Consider the following 19,087-nt stretch of genomic DNA (forward strand, 5'->3'; position numbering starts at 1 on the left):
TGGAGCGGTATAAAAACTGATGTCCAAAATTTCGTCAAAAACTGCCGCGCGTGTCAATTAAAGAAATTGGTTCGCGTAAAAACTAAGCAACCAATGATCCTAACCGACACCCCCGATTCGGTCTTCGAAAAGGTCTCCATGGATATAATGGGTCCCCTCCCAACCACGAAACAAAACAATACGTACATCCTAACTATACAAGACCTCCTAACCAAATACTCCCTTGCGATCCCACTCCGACAAGCAGGAGCGATACAAGTAGCAGAAGCATTTACTAACGACCTCATTTGTACATTCGGCGCACCAAAAGCGATCCTCACCGACCAGGGCTCACACTTTATAAACAGCCTCATGAGGACAGTAGCCCGAAAATTTAAAATCAAGCAATGTAAGACCACAGCGTACAGACCACAAGCGAACGGATCGGTAGAACGATCACACCAGGTATTCTGGGAATATCTGAAGCAATTTGTTGATAAAAATAGTGAATGGGATCAAATTTTAAAACTAGCATCGTTTTCGTATAATACGAGCGTACATGAGGGTACAAAATACACTCCGTACGAACTCATTTTCGGGAAAATCGCGCGGGTCCCCTCGAGCGACCCGGACATCGAAAGCATGACTAACGAAAGCTATACACAATATTTAACCACACTATTCAACAAATTGCGCGATTCCCAAACAGCCGCACGCGAAAACTTAAATAATGCTAAGAATAGAAGTAAGAAATACTACGATAAGAAAATCAATACGCGTAAATTTAAGATTAACGATAGCGTTTACTTACTTAGGGAACCTAACAAAGGGAAATTAGGAGACCAATATACAGGTCCCTATAGGATAATAAAGATACTAGGTAAAAATAACGTTAAGTTAGCTATAAGTAATAGTAAGACTAAAACCGTACATATGGACAAGTTAAAGCCCTCACCACATCAAGCCCCCACCCTTGAAGACCCCCACTCCGAAGACGAATATATCTCGGACGCCCCAACGGAGGACGGGCCAGTAATCAACCAACCACGCTAAGATGAGGACTCTCGCAATCATCCTGGGCATGGCCTTCCTGGCCCCACTATCCAGCGGACTAATCGGATACGACTGCGGAGGACGGGGCCTGAACATCACCACACTCTCCCTCTTAGATATCGAAGAGTGTAAAACCGACAGCATCGAACCTAAGAAGGAGGAAGTCTATATACAACTACTCCAACTCAGTGAATTCGTGCATACTCCCGCCTACCAATGCAAAATTGAGATAGACCGGACTATATTTTACTGCGGAATGCACTCTCATATAGCAGCGGTACAGAACGGGAGACAGGAGTATATCCACGAAGTATCGGCAGACACATGCCGAAAATTGCACGAAACAGGGACCATATTCCTAGGAGTTAACCAGCACATTACTGGGATTAAGCCAAATGCAACAAACCTAAGAGCAATGACACTCGCAGGATCAGTTAAGACAGACGGAAAATGCAGCGGCACCCAGTTCAGCGACGCATACGGCTCATGGGACGACGTGATCGTGCAAGCCTCAGTACGAATCATGATACGACAATTGGAGCTGCCCGTTGGATACAATAACAATGAAGTGATACTTCCATCCGGCACTCGCTGTCCCGTAACGACAGGCGAATGCATTGATGCCGACGGCGCCTCCACCTTCTGGACAATCCTGCCAATTGACAATTGTCACTTTGGACGATACGATGTCCTCTACGAAGGAATAGCATATCGATTGTCGCCCAGCACTCCCCAAGAGGAAGCGCCAACGATTTATACAGTCACGGCGCGTGACACAACCTTCGCATTAGCAAGGACAACCGAGACCAACGTATGCGGATACAACCTTTGGCGAACGGAACATCCCAAGCTGTGTATCCTCGAAACGAGGCCCGAGCGGACATTCAAAAGCCGTTCCAAGGTCAGAATCGACAACCTCGACATTTTCACATATGTGAATTCAAAATTTATATACGTCGAGAAACACCTGAAGACCCAGCTGACCCAACTATACAAGGATATTATGGAGCAAAAATGTGCACTGGAAAGGCAGATCCTCCTCAACGCACTTTCTCTAGCAAGCATAGCACCTGACGAAATGGCGCATCGAATAATGAAGTCTCCAGGTTATACCGCCATAACTGCAGGTGAAGTTATACACCTCATCAAGTGTATACCTGTCAAATGCCGCCTACGACCTACCGAGGAGTGCTACAACGAACTCCCCGTCACTCATCAAAATAAGTCACTCTTCCTCTTACCAAGATCGAAGATACTTACTAAAGCCGGAACATCGAGGGATTGCAATGAATTATTACCAACTCTATACCAAATACACAACACCTGGTATAGACTAACACCAAAACCCGTGGAGTCGGTGGCACCGCCTACTATCAGGCCTTTAACCAAACCCTCATGGAAGTACGTAAGCCCGGATTCACTCGCTTCCAGTGGTATTTATACGAACAAAGATCTTGATCGTCTTCGCGACCATATCATGTTCCCCGTGGAAAAACCCTCCATGCTTCACACAATCGCCAGGGGAGCAATGGGACAGGAAATTCCTACAGGCAGTTTCTCCTTGCTGAATTTATTAGACGAGAAATCTCTCGACCGAATAGCGGAAAATACCGGAGCCAGGCTATGGAAGGGATTTATAAGCTTCGGATCCGCCAGCGCCGGAGTACTTGGCATCTTCGTTACCATACGATTGATAAAATTAATCATAGACACCCTAATCCATGGGTACGCACTCCACTTGGTGTATGGATGGATTCTACATCTACTCGGAGCCATTTGGACCTCGGTGACCAACGTCCTCCTACACCTTGGCAGATCAGCGGACGGAGAACAGGACAACGGACGAGAACTGCTACACCTGAAACCCCCTCCAACGAACGAAGAAGAAACACCCTTAACCCTGCCCACACAACAAACCCCTTCGATTAACGAATCAGACAGTGGCAAAGTGTGTGCAAAAACTCACCCTACGAGTGTTCCCCCAATGAAAGATTACGGCGAACTAAATAAATATTTACATAATCAATGTTAAGTTAAGAACCTAATCGTAGCGCATAGAAAACTAAGTCCAAAATGTTGGAACATTAAATTCCAACATTTTTATTTTAAGGGGGGAGGTGTCACGTCCGGCCGTATAAATTTTTTCGTTTACTCCAAGTTCCTTAAACGCTATTTGAAAAGCGCGCCAAAGCCGGCCATGACGCTTAACTCCGCCTAGAAACTAAGCGTGGCGCTTCGTAGCGCCTAAGGATCTCCCACCACGGTGAGAGCCCCTACTCCGGAGAGTTCCCCCTCTCCAGGCCGCCGCAGGCCCGAGCCGCCGAAACGAAGGACCTCAGAGCAGTCCCGAATTTCGGCAGTTCTCTGCGCGACACCGAACAGTACAGTCGCACTTCTAAATTCTAACTCTAAGTCCAAATTCTAAATCCTAACTCTAATTCAAAAATTCTAACTCTAAGTATAATATCCTAACTCTAAAATCTAAATTCTAAGTCTAAGTCTAAATTCTAATTCTAAGTTCTAGTTTCGAATTCTGTACTACTATACGAATAAACCAGTGTATTCATGTGTGAAAACCAGTGTTCAGTACTCTTCAAAACTTCCACTCCCGTGATAAAACACGATAGCGCTTAAATCTGTCATACGGCGTTTGAATTCAGAACAATTCAAAACTGTGTCTGGAGCGGACCACCGCTCATCACAGTTAGAATTAACATTCTCAGCAATTGCCAAAATAAGGAACTGATAGTGAGGTCCGCCGCATATCAACCTTCCTTATTTGAGTAATTATTCAGAGGATGCATCAAATTCAATATGCCTAAGACCCGACGCGCAGGAAGAAAGAATCAATTACGAAAACTAAACCGACTCTATCGCGAATCAGCGACCGAGGAATATTCTCAATTCCTCGGAGTGGAATATCAGGCCGATCCTGAATACGAGAACATTTTCAACATTAAAAATAATAACAACGACGAACTCCTACCGTGGAGGTGCATACCAATAACTTTCCGACCACGACGCCTGCCGCCGCCCAACATCCCAGTGAACGACCCTCGCCGCACGCACTACCTCCAAGTACGAGCCGACACGATCAAGAAAGTGCTACTAAAGGTAAGTGAAATTCACGTTAACCTAAGGAATCGCGCGTGTTAGCAAATTCAGAGACGCTTCTACCACGTGGAAGAGAACATTCTAGAAAAATCTCCGACGCATTTTTCCTCTTTTCCATCGTCACTGCGGAAGCTATAAAAAAAAGGTCGGGCTATAAAACTAGGGTCGACCACCACATGCGGTGCCACCCTCGGAATTCTAACACGGAAAAACGCAAATAGTTCAATCTCTTAAAAATTTTTGTGTCTCAACAAATAACTTCGTAAATCCGTACAACAAAGTAGTCATTTAAACAATAATCAATTAAGAACACTTTCGATTTACCGACATACGTTCTTATACCGACATTACCGACAATATACCGACATACGTTCTTTTACCGACGTTACCGACAATATACCGACATACGTTCTTTTACCAACATTACCGACGATATACCGACATACGTTCTTTTACCGACGTTACCGACAATATACCAACATACGTTCTTATACCGACATTACCAACAATATACCGACGTACGTTCTTTTACCAATTGGTTATCGACACCTTACTGGCACCTTACCAGTGTTTTACTGAGTAATTACCGACGGTTTTACCGACGACTACTGACTTCTCGATTGCTGCCGGGTTCACCAAAGATCTACGAGCTAATGACGCATTATCAATTCGATTACGCAACAAGCACAAATGTGCCCACTCACCCTTAGAGGTATAACCCCTCCTCCAGAAGTTAATCTCTTTGTACCGTTTGAACCCTTATTCTATTGCCAAGTTGGTGTCGGGTACATCCATTTTGAGACTAAGGCAGCTCTCTGCATTTTATGCTACTCCACCTTACCTAGAGTCTCAAAACTACTTTGGACAAAGATTCGGAAGCATACTTTAATCATAGGCGGAACACCCATTGGAATAAATTGCGGGGCCTGCAACTTCCGACTTACCCTCACGCGAATTGGTGATTTGTGCGAGCTTTGCCAGTCTACGTACGAAGATTACTTACGCAACCCCAACGACGTTTCGCATAGAGCAATCGACGAAGCTATCTTTATTACAGTAGAGTCACAGGTAGGTCCCATGCAATAATCCGATCACCTCAGTTCCAGCGCGAATAACCTCAGATCGCGGGTATCCCCGGGGAGAATCGCATAGATTCGCGTACCCGTAATAGCGATCGTGTCTCGTGGAAAAAGCCGAGCTCTGCATTCAAATTTTCGCAGCCGCGACCCCACGAGACGTAACACAGTAGAGTCACAGGTAGGTCCCACGCAATAATCCGATCACCTCAGTTCCAGCGCGAATAATCTCAGATCGCGGGTATCCCCGGGGAGAATCGCATAGATTTGCGTACCCGTAATAGCGATCGTGTCTCGTGGAAAAAGCCGAGTTCTGCATTCAAATTTTCGCAGCCGCGACCCCACGAGACGTAACACGGGTTCTCTGGTCCTTGTCTTAATAGGCTAATGCGACGTTCACTTTACTAAACGTGCACCTCAGAGATGACTTGCGAATGTACCTTATGACAGAGTATATTTCTATTGGTTGTAAATAGGGTTGGGTGGTGTACACTTGTCGAATGAATCGAATATCAATATGCAAAATCACTATCAGTTGGTGTGGTAAAGTATTCGCAACTATTGGAAAATGCAAGGTAATAAAAGCGTAAAAGCGATAGAGAGATAGGTGTTCATCCGGCTAGGCCGGGTTCTCTGGTCCTTGTCTTAATAGGCTAATGCGACGTTCACTTTACTAAACGTGCACCTCAGAGATGACTTGCGAATGTACCTTCTGACAGGATATAGTTTCTAATGTGTACAGAGGAATTAGCGGCATTCAATTCGCTAATATGTGGTAGGATACAGGGTTACATACATATATAAATAAGCAGTGATATAATAAAATACATAAGTATATTTATTATAATAGATTGAATAAGTATGCGATATCGGTTAAATAATAATGAATAATATTGGATAAAATATTGAGTAGATCGACGATTGTAACGCAGACGTATGCAGATGCAAATCGTAGATTGAAATAATATCGGAAACGCAGAGTAATATGTGGCTTATGTCTATGCTCGAAATTCAGAGTTCAAAATGTAATGTAAGATTGAGTTAATATTGGATATGTAACGTCCAGACAAATTTTAAAATTTTAATCTTTTTCAAAAATTAATTCTTTAACATATTAATCATAACAATCGCTAACCTACATGAAAGACCGGTATTAACAAATATTTAGTCTCGCATATAATCGCTCATAAGTTAAAAAACATGATTTCTGCCCGCCCCTTACCTCCCTCATTGCCCCCGGGTTAGAACTCCCATAGTATCCCTACTATTAGAAATTCGTTCCTGATGCAAGTTACTTATCAATTTACATATAACTATGAAATGTAAATGTAAATTGATAAATTTTATCAACCTATCATGATTATTAAACTCTAACTATAAAATAACAATAAAAGTTACAATTACGCTTTTGTACCATTTACATGCAAATATGAATATAAATTAAAGCAAATAAGATTATTTTAATCTATAACAAAATTTACGAAGTAATGCATTTTATTTTAAATTGCAAAGGGAATCGACATATTCTAAAGAATAATACCTAAAATATATAGATATCGTTCGTAAAGTAGTAATTAGGTATGAAACCCGCTTTATTATGTGAACTCGGCTTTACTCTTAAGAAACATCTAAAAGATTCTAGAAGGTTCTAGAAAGACAGTTGAGAACCGTTACATTCCAGAAGCATGATGCAAAGCATGATGCAACGCTGAAACACGTTGCAACCTGCAAGGCCCGTTGCAAGCCGCGTAGCGGTGAGTCACTAAAGAAGCACCGCTATCGCTACCAAGAAGAAGATAAGATAAGTCGGAGCGCATAGCCAACAAAGGCATACCGCTATCGCTACCGAGAATAGGATAAGGAAAGTCGGAGCGCCCGGCGATGAGTCATCAAAGGAACGCCGCTATCGCTACTAAGAAGCCATCTCTCCGGGACTTAACCGTCGCAATCTCTACCAGGAACAGATTGTCTCCGGTACTTCCCCGGCATACCTCTCTTGCCATTGGCTAAGCCGCATCGCCCGATGGGACGAGCGAGCCACATTTTACGGTATATAAACCCTGCACCCGGCACGGAACGGCAGTGATTTCGTCGCAGTGGTTCCAGTCAACAACAATCCAGCACTCAACCAGCAAATACTACGGGGTCCTGAAGACATAGCCGCCATTTTGGTGAAACACAGCCGCCATTTCGGACCGAGGTACCGAGGCTCCTCAGATCTTCAGACTCAGAGGGAAGAACACAGTAGCGAAGTGTACCATAGTAAGGCACATTAGACATTGTCTAACCTTGTGAGTATTTAAGCCAGTTCACATATCCCTAAATAGTAAAGCGCGACGGGCACTCATTATATTTAATCATTATATTTAATTATTCAATATTAACTCAATCTTACATTACTTTTCGAACTCTGAATTTTGAGCATAGACATAAGCCACATATTACTCTGCGTTTCCGATATTATTTCAATCTACGATTTGCATCTGCATACGTCTGCGTTACAATCGTCGATCTATTCAATATTTTATCCAATACTATTCAATATTATTTAACCGATATCGCATACTTATTCAACCTATTATAATAAATATACTTATGTATTTTATTATATCACTGCTTATTTATATATGTATGTAACCCTGTATCCTACCACATATTAGCGAATTGAATGCCGCTAATTCCTCTGTACACATTAGAAACTATATCCTGTCAGAAGGTACATTCGCAAGTCATCTCTGAGGTGCACGTTTAGTAAAGTGAACGTCGCATTAGCCTATTAAGACAAGGACCAGAGAACCCAGCTTAGCCGGATGAACACCTATCTCTCTATCGCTTTTACGCTTTTATTACCTTGCATTTTCCAATAGTTGCGAATACTTTACCACACCAACTGACAGTAATTTTGCTTATTGATATTCGATTCATTTGACAAGTGTACACCACCTGATCCTATTTACTACCAATAGAAATATACCCTGTCATAAGGTACATTCGCAAGTCATCTCTGAGGTGCACGTTTAGTAAAGTGAACGTCGCATTAGCCTATTAAGACAAGGACCAGAGAACCCGGCCTAGCCGGATGAACACCTATCTCTCTATCGCTTTCACGCTTTTATTACCTTGCATTTTCCAATAGTTGCGAATACTTTACCAAACCGAATGACAGAGGTCTTGATAATTACTTAGAATTATTACTTCAATATTTAAAACTTAAATCTTTGATGCTTGAAAGTTCAAGTATTAATATTCTTGATATAGATATTAATACACGTACTAAGATTCCTTTCCTATTCCACATTATTATCAATTCTCTTTCAGTATCGTCTGATTATAATTATAATTGACAAACGCTTAATTAATTAACAGGTGAAGGGCATTCTCGTATAGATTAACCTTTCATCTCGTCTCTAACTCTCTAACACGTAAATCACGATTTAAACGTGAGTCACATTCAATTACCTTTGATTATTTAACTATCTCAGTTCTATTAAACATATTATTCATATAAATTTATTTAACCATTAGATGGTCTCTCCCTTCCGAAGGAAGAATCAAATTGATCGCGACGAGCAACGTCTCCATAGACTACGCGAACGTAGGACAAGAAGAGTCTTAAATTTACACGTCCAAATATTTCCTACGCGAGTAATCGTTCGATCCCCTTCTCCAGACGTTTATTCGCCTATAAATAACCTTCCGCCCTACATTGATTATTCTCACCCGCAATTTCCGGAGCCCTCGCCGTTAGAATCAAATACGTTAATAACGAACCCTAATCATCAATTCTTACCCGATCCTGAATATTATATCTTGGATCAAAATCTACCAATCACATCTCCAGAGTACGACCCCCTTTTACAATTTAACAACGAACAAACTTTTCACATTCTCAACGAGGGCACCGCGAATCTCACTCACGACGTCGATAACGTCATCCCCGAGGAAGCGCAAGATAACTTCACTTCTTTTATAACTTACCTCAACCAGCCTAACAATCCGGAACTGGAGCTCAGTCATATTGTAACTCAATTTCAAGCTCCCCACGAACCACGTCAGGACCAATAAACTTTATATCGACGTAAAGGTTTTATAAATGAATAAATGACATTATATTTGTAAAATATCTTTATTTATCGACCCGACCCGTCAGTTTCCTTCTCCGTCCGATACTCTCAATCGAATCTCAAGCTCTCGGCTTCCCTGGGTATAGCCGGCCTAGCAGGTTGCCCATAAAACAAATAGAGAGCAGCTTCTTAAACGTCCACCGAGGTAGACGCGAGAGAAGACCGTCTTGTGCAGAAGGTAATTTATCGCTAGATGAATTATTGGACGTAACAGATAATTAAATATAATGATTAAATATAATGATTAAATATAATGGGTGCGTTCCGTGTTGCGCATGAAACGCATAGACTGCAATACTGATGCGCAACGCTTCGAAATCGTTCCGTTTTTTCAATGCGCGCGTGAAGTGCATGAGTGCTTGAGAATTTCGGAACGATTTCCTAAGCGATCTATGCGAATTGAAAATGGACGCCGTACGATACAATAATCGAATTTCATCAGCAACAATTATTTCTTCATTGATATTTTTAAACAATGAAAGTGATAGCTCCGAATCGAGTGACAGTGAAGAAGATGAAATTTCGCTTAGTGACATGAAAACTTTGTATCTTATACTAATGATAGACAAATCACGTGGAGAAATGATTGCCACGGAAAAAATTACAGACTATGTTGATCGCGTGATTCCTAATTATTCCAATACCGTATTTAAAGAACATTTCAGGTAAGCGTGTCACCATATAACATATTGTTTAATTATCAAGTTGGAATCTTATTCATTTGGTTTTATTAAATTATATAATTTAACTTATAACATAACCTAACTTTCTAGAATGTTTCCGGCAACATTCGAAATGGTTTTATCATTGATCGGACCAGCGTTAAATGCCACATCTACTGTAACTGGTAGGAAACCAATTTCAGCAGAAAAACAATTATATATTGCCCTTTGGTTTATGGCTACTCCTGATTCGTACAGGTTAGTAAATCCTACTTCATACAGAGTTCTCTGTTCATATTAGCAAAACGTTATAGCCTAATTCAAACTGTATGCAGCAAATATCAGAGCAGCAGCCAATGCTGTGCGCCCAAAATCCAACAGTGTTGATTTGGGACGAGCAGCATTGGCTCCAATGCTTGCTACTTGCTGCGTGCAGTCTGAATTGGGCTTATGAGTAATCACAACTTCAAATACTTTGTATTTGTGACAAGTTTTTTAATTTTTACTTTGTGAATTGTTTTAGATCAGTTTGCACTAAATTTGGAGTTGGCAAAGCAACTGCTTTCAGAGCTGTCAAACGTGTTGTGTATGCACTTCATTGCATCGCACCTAGATTTATTCAGTGGCCGAATGAAGATGTTGCCGCCAATATTATGGAACAATTCGAAAGCATTTGTGGCTTCCCAAAAGTGATTAGTGCCATAGATGGTACCCACATCAAGATCCGAGCTCCATCAATTGATGCAGTTTCATATATAAATCGGAAAGGTTTTGCATCTTTAAACGTGCAAGTAGTGTGTGATTCGCGTGGCCTTTTCACGCACTGTTATGCAGGAGAAGTAGGATCGGTGCACGATGCTAGAGTTTTTAGAAACTCCCCCGTAGCACGTTTTCTTGAGACACCTGACCTATATTTTCCTAATGGCTCATATATTATTGGAGATGCTGCATATCCCATACATCCACACCTTTTGGTTCCATTTCGAGACAATGGACATTTGTTAAACAGACAAAAAAACTTTAATTATTGCTTGTCAGCAACGAGAATGGTGGTTGAACGTGCAATTGGGCAGTTAAAACTGCGTTTTAGAATACTGTTAGATTGTCTACCATTGACGAACGTCAAAAAAATTCCACAATTTATAATAGCATGTTGTGTGTTACATAACATATGCATATTACAAAATGATGTAATAACTGTTGGTATTCAACATTATGACCAGGACGAATTACAACAACCTGTTCGCAACAATAACACTGAACTAGGAAATGCTACAAGAATGAGAGTAATGAACGAATTGCAAATGAAGCTTCAATTGATTGATGAATAAATGTACAATGATTGTAAATTATGAATTTCTAAATAAATGTAATAAACAAGCAGTCTTTTATGTTTAATTTTTTATTTTATTATTGCTATTATCACATTTAATCTTATAAAACTATTCTTTATTCTAAATATTTTTCTTAACCACCTTCAGAATACTTCAATACGTTAAAAAAATACTTTAAGAAATACATTAAAAAATATCCTTGCATCTTTGGAATCTATATGCTCATTAAGTATAACATAAGAACAAATTTTTAAAATTTAAAAACAGAACTTAAAACTCATAACTGATCAAAACTATAGAATAAATAGTTTTGTAAACTATTATTTTAAATAAAACAAGCTCTCCTATTGGAGAGATGAAATCCGGAACGGATTAATCCGTACCAGTTGAAAACGCTACAAACACATCCATATCATTTACTAGGAGATGGAACAAACCGCATTTATTTATTTAAAAATTGCTGCAATATGGAGATTAATGATCTCTGCACTTCCATTTGCTCGTTATGTCTCTTCTCACGATCTTTTCTTTTTTCTTCGCGTACTTTTTCTTGGTTTGTTTCTCTTCTTTTCATTTCTTCTCTTGTTTCTTCCTTTTCAACCTTAATACGTTCAATGAACTCTTCCACAACATGTTCTATTCGCTTTCTCTTTCTCGGTGGACCTGTAATACATAATACAAAAACAACTATTACGTTGACCCTAAGATCTGAGACACAAATTTACAAATACACATTCAAATACTTAAAAAAAAATTACTACAAATACAAATACTTACTTTTCAATTCAGGGGTTTCAGTGATTGATGACAAAGATGATGACGATCCTTCGATATTTGGGTCTGATGGACCGTCACTGGTGGCAATTGCAGGAGCTCTAGTTGACGCTTTATTGCCAAATATCGAATCCATAACCTAGTACATCATATAAACAATGTATAAAATAATACACAAATAATATACATATTAATTTCATTACACGCATGTGAAGATATTGCATACAAAAAATAAAATAAACGTATACTATATAAATTTCTACTAATAATAATAAATATCTATATCTTTACCGAAAAAAATGCCCACGAACTTCTGTGATTGCCACTCTTCTTATTTTGATCAACAATGTTTTTATAGGTTCGTTTTAATCCAGACATTTTTGTGGCACATTGGTTTGATGTAACTTCATACTCTGAGTTAAAATTTTTCATCTGGGCAGCAATTTCCGCCCAAATTTTATTGCTGCGCTTTAAACCATTAGAGAAATCTTCTTCTCTTTCTCTGTACATATCTAGTAGTAAAAGTACAGCTTTGTCTGGCCATACAAACATCTTCTTCTCTAAAAAAAAATGTTAAATTAAAAATTAACACAAATTTTAAGTAAGAAATATTAACATTTATATATTATAATTAAACTTGAGTAAACATACTTGTACAATAACAAAAAATTAAAGAGTTGTTTAGAGACATTGGTGACACAAAAATAAAGTCAAAAAATAAAATCTTACCGGTATCGTTTTTGTCGACATTTTTATCTTCTGGATTATCATTTTCTTTGGAGCTCTGCTCCTTCTCAATAAGACTTAATAAAAATTTTTGATCTATAAGAAAACAATACAATAGTTAACTTAATATTTTCTAATTAATATATTATTAATTATATCGTTCTTAAATTTTACCTTTTAATGCTTTTTCAATGTCGGCTTTGTTTAAAAATAAACTAATGACTTCATTTTCTAATAAAACTGGAAATTCTTGCAATTTATCACCCATCGTACCACTTTACAGCAATTCCAGTGCCGATTCGATATACATATAGTGTGCGTTCCGAATCACGCAAGAAGCGCATAGATCGCACGAACGCATCAAACGCATCCACTGCCTCAAGTCGAAAGAGCAGCAGTCAATGCGCTGGGAGGAGTGCTAAGAATTCAGTACGGTTAGTACACTCTAGGGAATTCATAGCTCTCTCGAAGCGCTTTCGAAGCGCGCAATAGCTAACTCGGAACGACTTTCTGTGCACTCTACGCGCTTCATGCGCAACACGGAACGCACACAATGAGTGCCCGTCGCGCTTTACTATTTAGGGATATGTGAACTGGCTTAAATACTCACAAGGTTAGACAATGTCTAATGTGCCTTGCTATGGTACACTTCGCTACTGTGTTCTTCCCTTTGAGTCTGAAGATCTGAGGAGCCTCGGTACCTCGGTCCGAAATGGCGGCTGTGTCTCACCAAAATGGCGGCTATGTCTTCAGGACCCCGTAGTATTTGCTGGTTGAGTGCTGGATTGTTGTTGACTGGAACCACTGCGACGAAATCACTGCCGTTCCGTGCCGGGTGCAGGGTTTATATACCGTAAAATGTGGCTCGCTCCTCCCATCGGGCGATGCGGCTTAGCCAATGGCAAGAGAGGTATGCCGGGGAAGTACCGGAGACAATCTGTTCCTGGTAGAGATTGCGACGGTTAAGTCCCGGAGAGATGGTTTCTTAGTAGCGATAGCGGCGTTCCTTTGATGACTCATCGCCGGCCGCTCCGACTTTCCTTATCCTATTCTCGGTAGCGATAGCGGTATGCCTTTGTTGGCTATGCGCTCCGACTTATCTTATCTTCTTCTTGGTAGCGATAGCGGTGCTTCTTTGGTGACTCACCGCTACGCGGCTTGCAACGGGCCTTGCAGGTTGCAACGTGTTTCAGCGTTGCATCATGCCTTACTAGGGGTCCTCGAAATTATTTGGACAAGGATTCGGAAGCATACTCTAATCATATGCGGAACACCTATCGGAATAAATTGCGGAGTCCTGCAACTTCCGACTTACCCTCACGCTAATCGGTGATTTGTGCGAGCTTTGTCAGTTTACGTATGAAGATTACTACGCCAACCCCAACGACGTTGGTCGCATAGAGCAATCGACGAAGCGATCTTTATTACAGTAGAGTCACAGGTAGGTTTTCACGCAAATAATCCGATCACCTCAGTTCCAGCGCGAATAACCTCAGATCGCGGGTATCCCCGGGGGAAGAATTGCATAGATTCGCGTACCCGTTATAGCGATCGTGTCTCGTGGAAAAAGCCGAGCTCTGCATTCAAATTCTCGCAGCCGCGCGACCCCACAAGACGTAACACGCGGTAAAAGAATCCCCAGGCCCCGCATACGCGAAAATATTAAACAATTCCTTGGCCTCGCTGGATACTATCGTAGATTATATCCCAGATTTTTCTAAATTTGCACGTCCTCTTACGGACTTGCTAAAGAAAGACAAAGCATTTGTTTGGGAAAACGACCAAGAAAAGAGTTTTACGAAACTCCGCGACGCATTATGCTCTAAGCCCATTCTCCAATTCCCCGATTTCACACGACCTTCGTCGTCACAACAGACGCTTCCGGTTACGCTATCGGAGGAGTCTTGAGCCAGGGGGAAATCGGCAAAGACCTACCCATTACTTATACATCTCGTCTTTGAATAGCGCAGAAAAAAAATTATTCGACAATCGAAAGGAACTACTAGCTATCGTCTACTGCGTCAATTACCTTCCGTCCTTATATATTATGGACGAAAGTTTACACTAGTTACGGATCATAGACCGCTGGTGTGGATGCATTCCGTAACAAACCCCACCTCACGGCTCATCCAATGGCGCCTAAAACTTGCGGAATACGAATATAGCGTAGTATATAAGCCGGAAAAAATTAACGATAACGCCGATGCACTTTCCCGAAACCCAATCCAACCTGCTAACCTAAACGTGATAAATCAAATCCTACCTCTTGAACAAACTCGAGAACTCTCCAGTTCCGAGGAAATCGCTATTTAACTCAAAAAGAAGGCGATCCGTCGAAACGTCGCAACAAATCGGAAAATCGTCGCCAGCAAACGGAAAGCGACGACACAGACGACCCACCAAACACGCGATCTTCTAACGAAACCGATATTAACAACGACGATATTAACAATGACGAAACCGGTGAAATAAGCGAGACTGAGAGCGACAACAGTTCCGATCCTAGCGACGACACCCCTATTTTCGATAATATAAATGATCGATTCGTGCAAAGAACTAAATCGGACCGCAAGTTATATCGATCCCAGATAATTTCGTCACGCGTAAGGATAACCTAGTCGTTTTTGTCACACAACAAGGCATACCGATCGACCTTGGAGCTCGCATGCTCCAAGAGAACAAATCTTTGCCCATGATTAGAGGAGCAGCTCTAGCCAGGGCAAAGGTAAACCGCGACGGAAATCGCCAAATTATATCGTTAGTCGTCAAAGAACGCGAATCGGGAATTACCGAAAAAGAGATACTAAAAGAATCATTACAATCGCTGTTGGATGTCGTCAGAGAATTGGGACTGTCTTCTATCTCATTAGCCAGAGGCGATATCGACAACGTCCCCTGGAACGCGGTACACTCTTTACTAACGCGCATTCTAATCGAAATTAATGTAAAAATATTCTCATAATACTCACATTAAAAAATCAGCACATGATCCACGTTCATTCAAAAATCATGAAATATGACACATTTTCATACATAATTGCCAATATTTTTAAACATAATTAATTGTAATAATAATTTTTGGTATCACCAGTCTAGGTTTAATCACATTAATAATTTAAATATGATATTTGTTATTAAAGCTTGAAAATCTACAAGTTGACAAAAATAATCTAATTTATTTTATGGTCTGCTTCGACAGCGCAATGTTGATGTTACTAAAAGTTCTGATAGCTATTAAATTGATTGTGCAATGTATCCAACTATATTTTCTAATTATAATCCGCATAATCGTCCTTCAAAAAAAAGGAAATAAACGTTATTAACCATATAAATGTATTTTAACGCGCCACAATATGTTTATAACAATCTTTTCTGCTTATACTTAATATTTAATTTGATATGATTGGCTCAGACATATATAAGAATCTTTACTAGCTAATTATCATATAAAATCACATAATAAAAGTACTTGAATTTAAATTAATCATATTATTAACATTTATATGATGATCAAAAATGCTTGCTTATTTAAATAACTATATTTATTTATATGCAAATCTTACATATACATATTAACTGTCCTTCTGGATAATATTTTTGTGTCATCTTCTTGTACATGTGTATATATATATATATATATATGTGTGTGTGTGTATGTGTGTGTGTATACACATATATAATACAAAATTATTAATCTAATTTAAATATTGCAGGAAGTGTGTTAATATACTTTTGTTCTGAAGAGCATTTTCTGCGTTCAACCAGGTAACTATTTCACACTCTTTTTATATATTATATTTAAATAATATTTATTTATTATAAATAAATATATATATATATATTATATATATATATATATATATATGTATACATTCTGCTTTATAATGTTGAGTAAAAAATCAGCATATATGATTCACATTCTCTCCAAAACCATGAAATATGACACATATTCCATACATAATTCCCATATTTTCATTTTCAAACATATTCAATTGTAAGAATAATGTTTGACATTACCAGACTAGGTTTCATCATAATAATAATTTAAAATATATTTGATATTAAAGCTTGAAAATATCTCTGTTGGCAAAAATAATCTGATTTATCTTATGGTTTGATTCAACAGCGCAATGCTGATTTCATTACTACTTTTGATAGCTATTAAATGAATTTTGCAATGCATCCAATCATATTTTCTAATTGTAATCTGCATAACCATCCTTCAACAGAAGGAAGTAAACATTATTAACTATGTAAATATATTTCAACGTATCATATTATATCTTTAAAAATCTTAATTTCCTGCTTTACATTTACTTTAATATAACTGACTCACGTAAGAATTTTTTCTACCAAATTCTAGTATAAAATCACATAATAAAAGTATTTCAATTCAAATTAATCATCATTAGTAATATATATTTATATAAGTTGATAAAAAATACTTGTTTATTTAAATTATTATATATTTATACTTTGTGACGTGACATTTTGTACTGTCCGTCACAAGGGCCGACGGCCCGGCCGGGAAGGCGGGAAATTCGGGAACCTTTGCTCTCTCGCCAATCTTGGAGAGAGAGAGAGCACCCGAACAATCATTTTGCGTTTTCTACCGCGGCGGAGGATGCGCTTCGCGCATCCATTTCGCGAATTACTTTTTGTATGATTTTTGGTTTGAGCGATTTTTGGCGTTTTCGGCGAGCAATTTTATCTAGGGTACGTGTCTCAACCGAGGAAACCAATAGAGAGAAAGAGTGAGAGGACGGAGAGGACGAAGAGGACGATTGAGGACCGAGCAGGAGCCACCAAGTCCGGATCACGCCCGGTAAATAGTATTTTCACATCAAATCTCTGGCTTGCTCCCCCCGTTAAGAACCTGGGTACCGCCGGCAAATGTTCCTTCTTCCGCAGAGATTCCGGCCAGAGACGGGGATGGCCACTCTCTCGCGAGAGGCGAGAGAGCCCCGCAAACGAAAGGCGCGGGAGATACCCCCGCAGATCCGGATACACCGAAATCCCGTCATCAATCAAACAATCGATCTGACGGATTTTTGGGAGGAATCGCGAAGAGGTGCACTCGTAGGAGTCTTCCCGACGGCCCATAAAGAGGAATACCGGAACCCGAAGCGGAAACACAGAGGAACGGCGAGGGAAAATTTACATCCAGAAAATTCGCAGGGCCCCGCGGGGTACCCGGCGGCCCTGCCAGGATAAGGAGCGCCACGGGTGGAAAATGCCAAATTTAGTATCGGCGTGATCCCGGCAGGCCTCTTGCTCGTCACTGTTCGGCGAGACGTGCTAGAGAGTAGAGGTTCATGCGCGGATGCCGAAGGACACGAGGACCCGGAGATACCGGTGAGACGAACGGCCCTATATGTAATATTGTAAAGCCGCTAACTTCTTTTGTGAGTACCGTATTCGGGAGAGAAGCGCGTCACGGCCGCGGCCGGTTATTAGATTCACCGGAAATTTCGTGATTTTGAGAGTTTGATTTAGAGTTTCGTTCCGCGTAGAATTTATCCCGGCGCCCGGCCGACCGCGTGCTCTCTCCCGCGCGTATATTAAGAGAGGCTCTCTCTCCCGCGGATACGCCGACAGTCGCCGCAATTTTTGTCACGTTAATGTAAAAATTAAGGTATCGTCTTGTAATTACTGTACCGTTCTCGTCTGTTAGAGTTTCTAGATCGGAGAATAGAAAAGTATTTAGAGTCACGCCTCCGACATAGCATTCTCGCTCGCGCCTATCCTTATCCGTGCCGTCTTCGGATCCTTTGTGAAATATTGCGAGGAACGACCGGCGTGAGCGATCTCAAAGGAAGTCGCGCGGGACCTACTCGAGTTTACGGAAATTTTGTATTGACTAAAACCATCGGAATTAATTACGCCGCACGGACCTTATTAAGTCTCGTGCGTTAATAATTATTCGACACGTAGGCGTGCGATTTTACTTCCGGGTCCCGCGTGTCGTCCGATATCATCGCGTCGGGTCGTCTCAAAGGCGCGGAATAATAACAACGCGCCGCGTCTCAGCCGTACATACGCCGTATTGTATTTTTGAATCACATTTCGGCCTCGTTTATCTGTATTTCGGCATTATGAAAGCGGAGATCTCTCCGTGATATATCGAACGAATATTACTTTTCTTTCTTGACCTAACATTGTACTCGAGTCTCTTTTTTTTTTCTTTTATGCAATTATTTTCCTGTCTATCTTCATTCATCATTGTTAAATATATTTACTGTTTG

At 40.3% G+C, this 19,087-nt stretch overlaps 1 protein-coding gene across 1 annotated transcript; it reads right to left on the reverse strand.

The window, feature by feature from the left end:
- Positions 1–11,394: 11,394 nt before the first annotated feature.
- Positions 11,395–13,393, reverse strand: LOC114927983 (uncharacterized). The gene is made up of 5 exons (XM_029299070.2): positions 13,017–13,393; positions 12,846–12,938; positions 12,408–12,676; positions 12,120–12,255; positions 11,395–12,005 (listed from the first exon to the last, which is right to left on the reverse strand). The coding sequence occupies exons 1-5, from the start codon at positions 13,108–13,110 to the stop codon at positions 11,785–11,787; spliced, it is 813 nt and encodes a 270-aa protein (XP_029154903.2). The 5' UTR covers positions 13,111–13,393; the 3' UTR covers positions 11,395–11,784.
- Between the last annotated feature and the right edge of the window lie 5,694 nt (positions 13,394–19,087).

Source organism: Nylanderia fulva, unplaced genomic scaffold (genome assembly GCF_048542155.1).
Source record: "Nylanderia fulva isolate GAGA-0341 unplaced genomic scaffold, ASM4854215v1 Scaffold858, whole genome shotgun sequence".
NCBI lineage: Eukaryota > Metazoa > Arthropoda > Insecta > Hymenoptera > Formicidae > Nylanderia > Nylanderia fulva.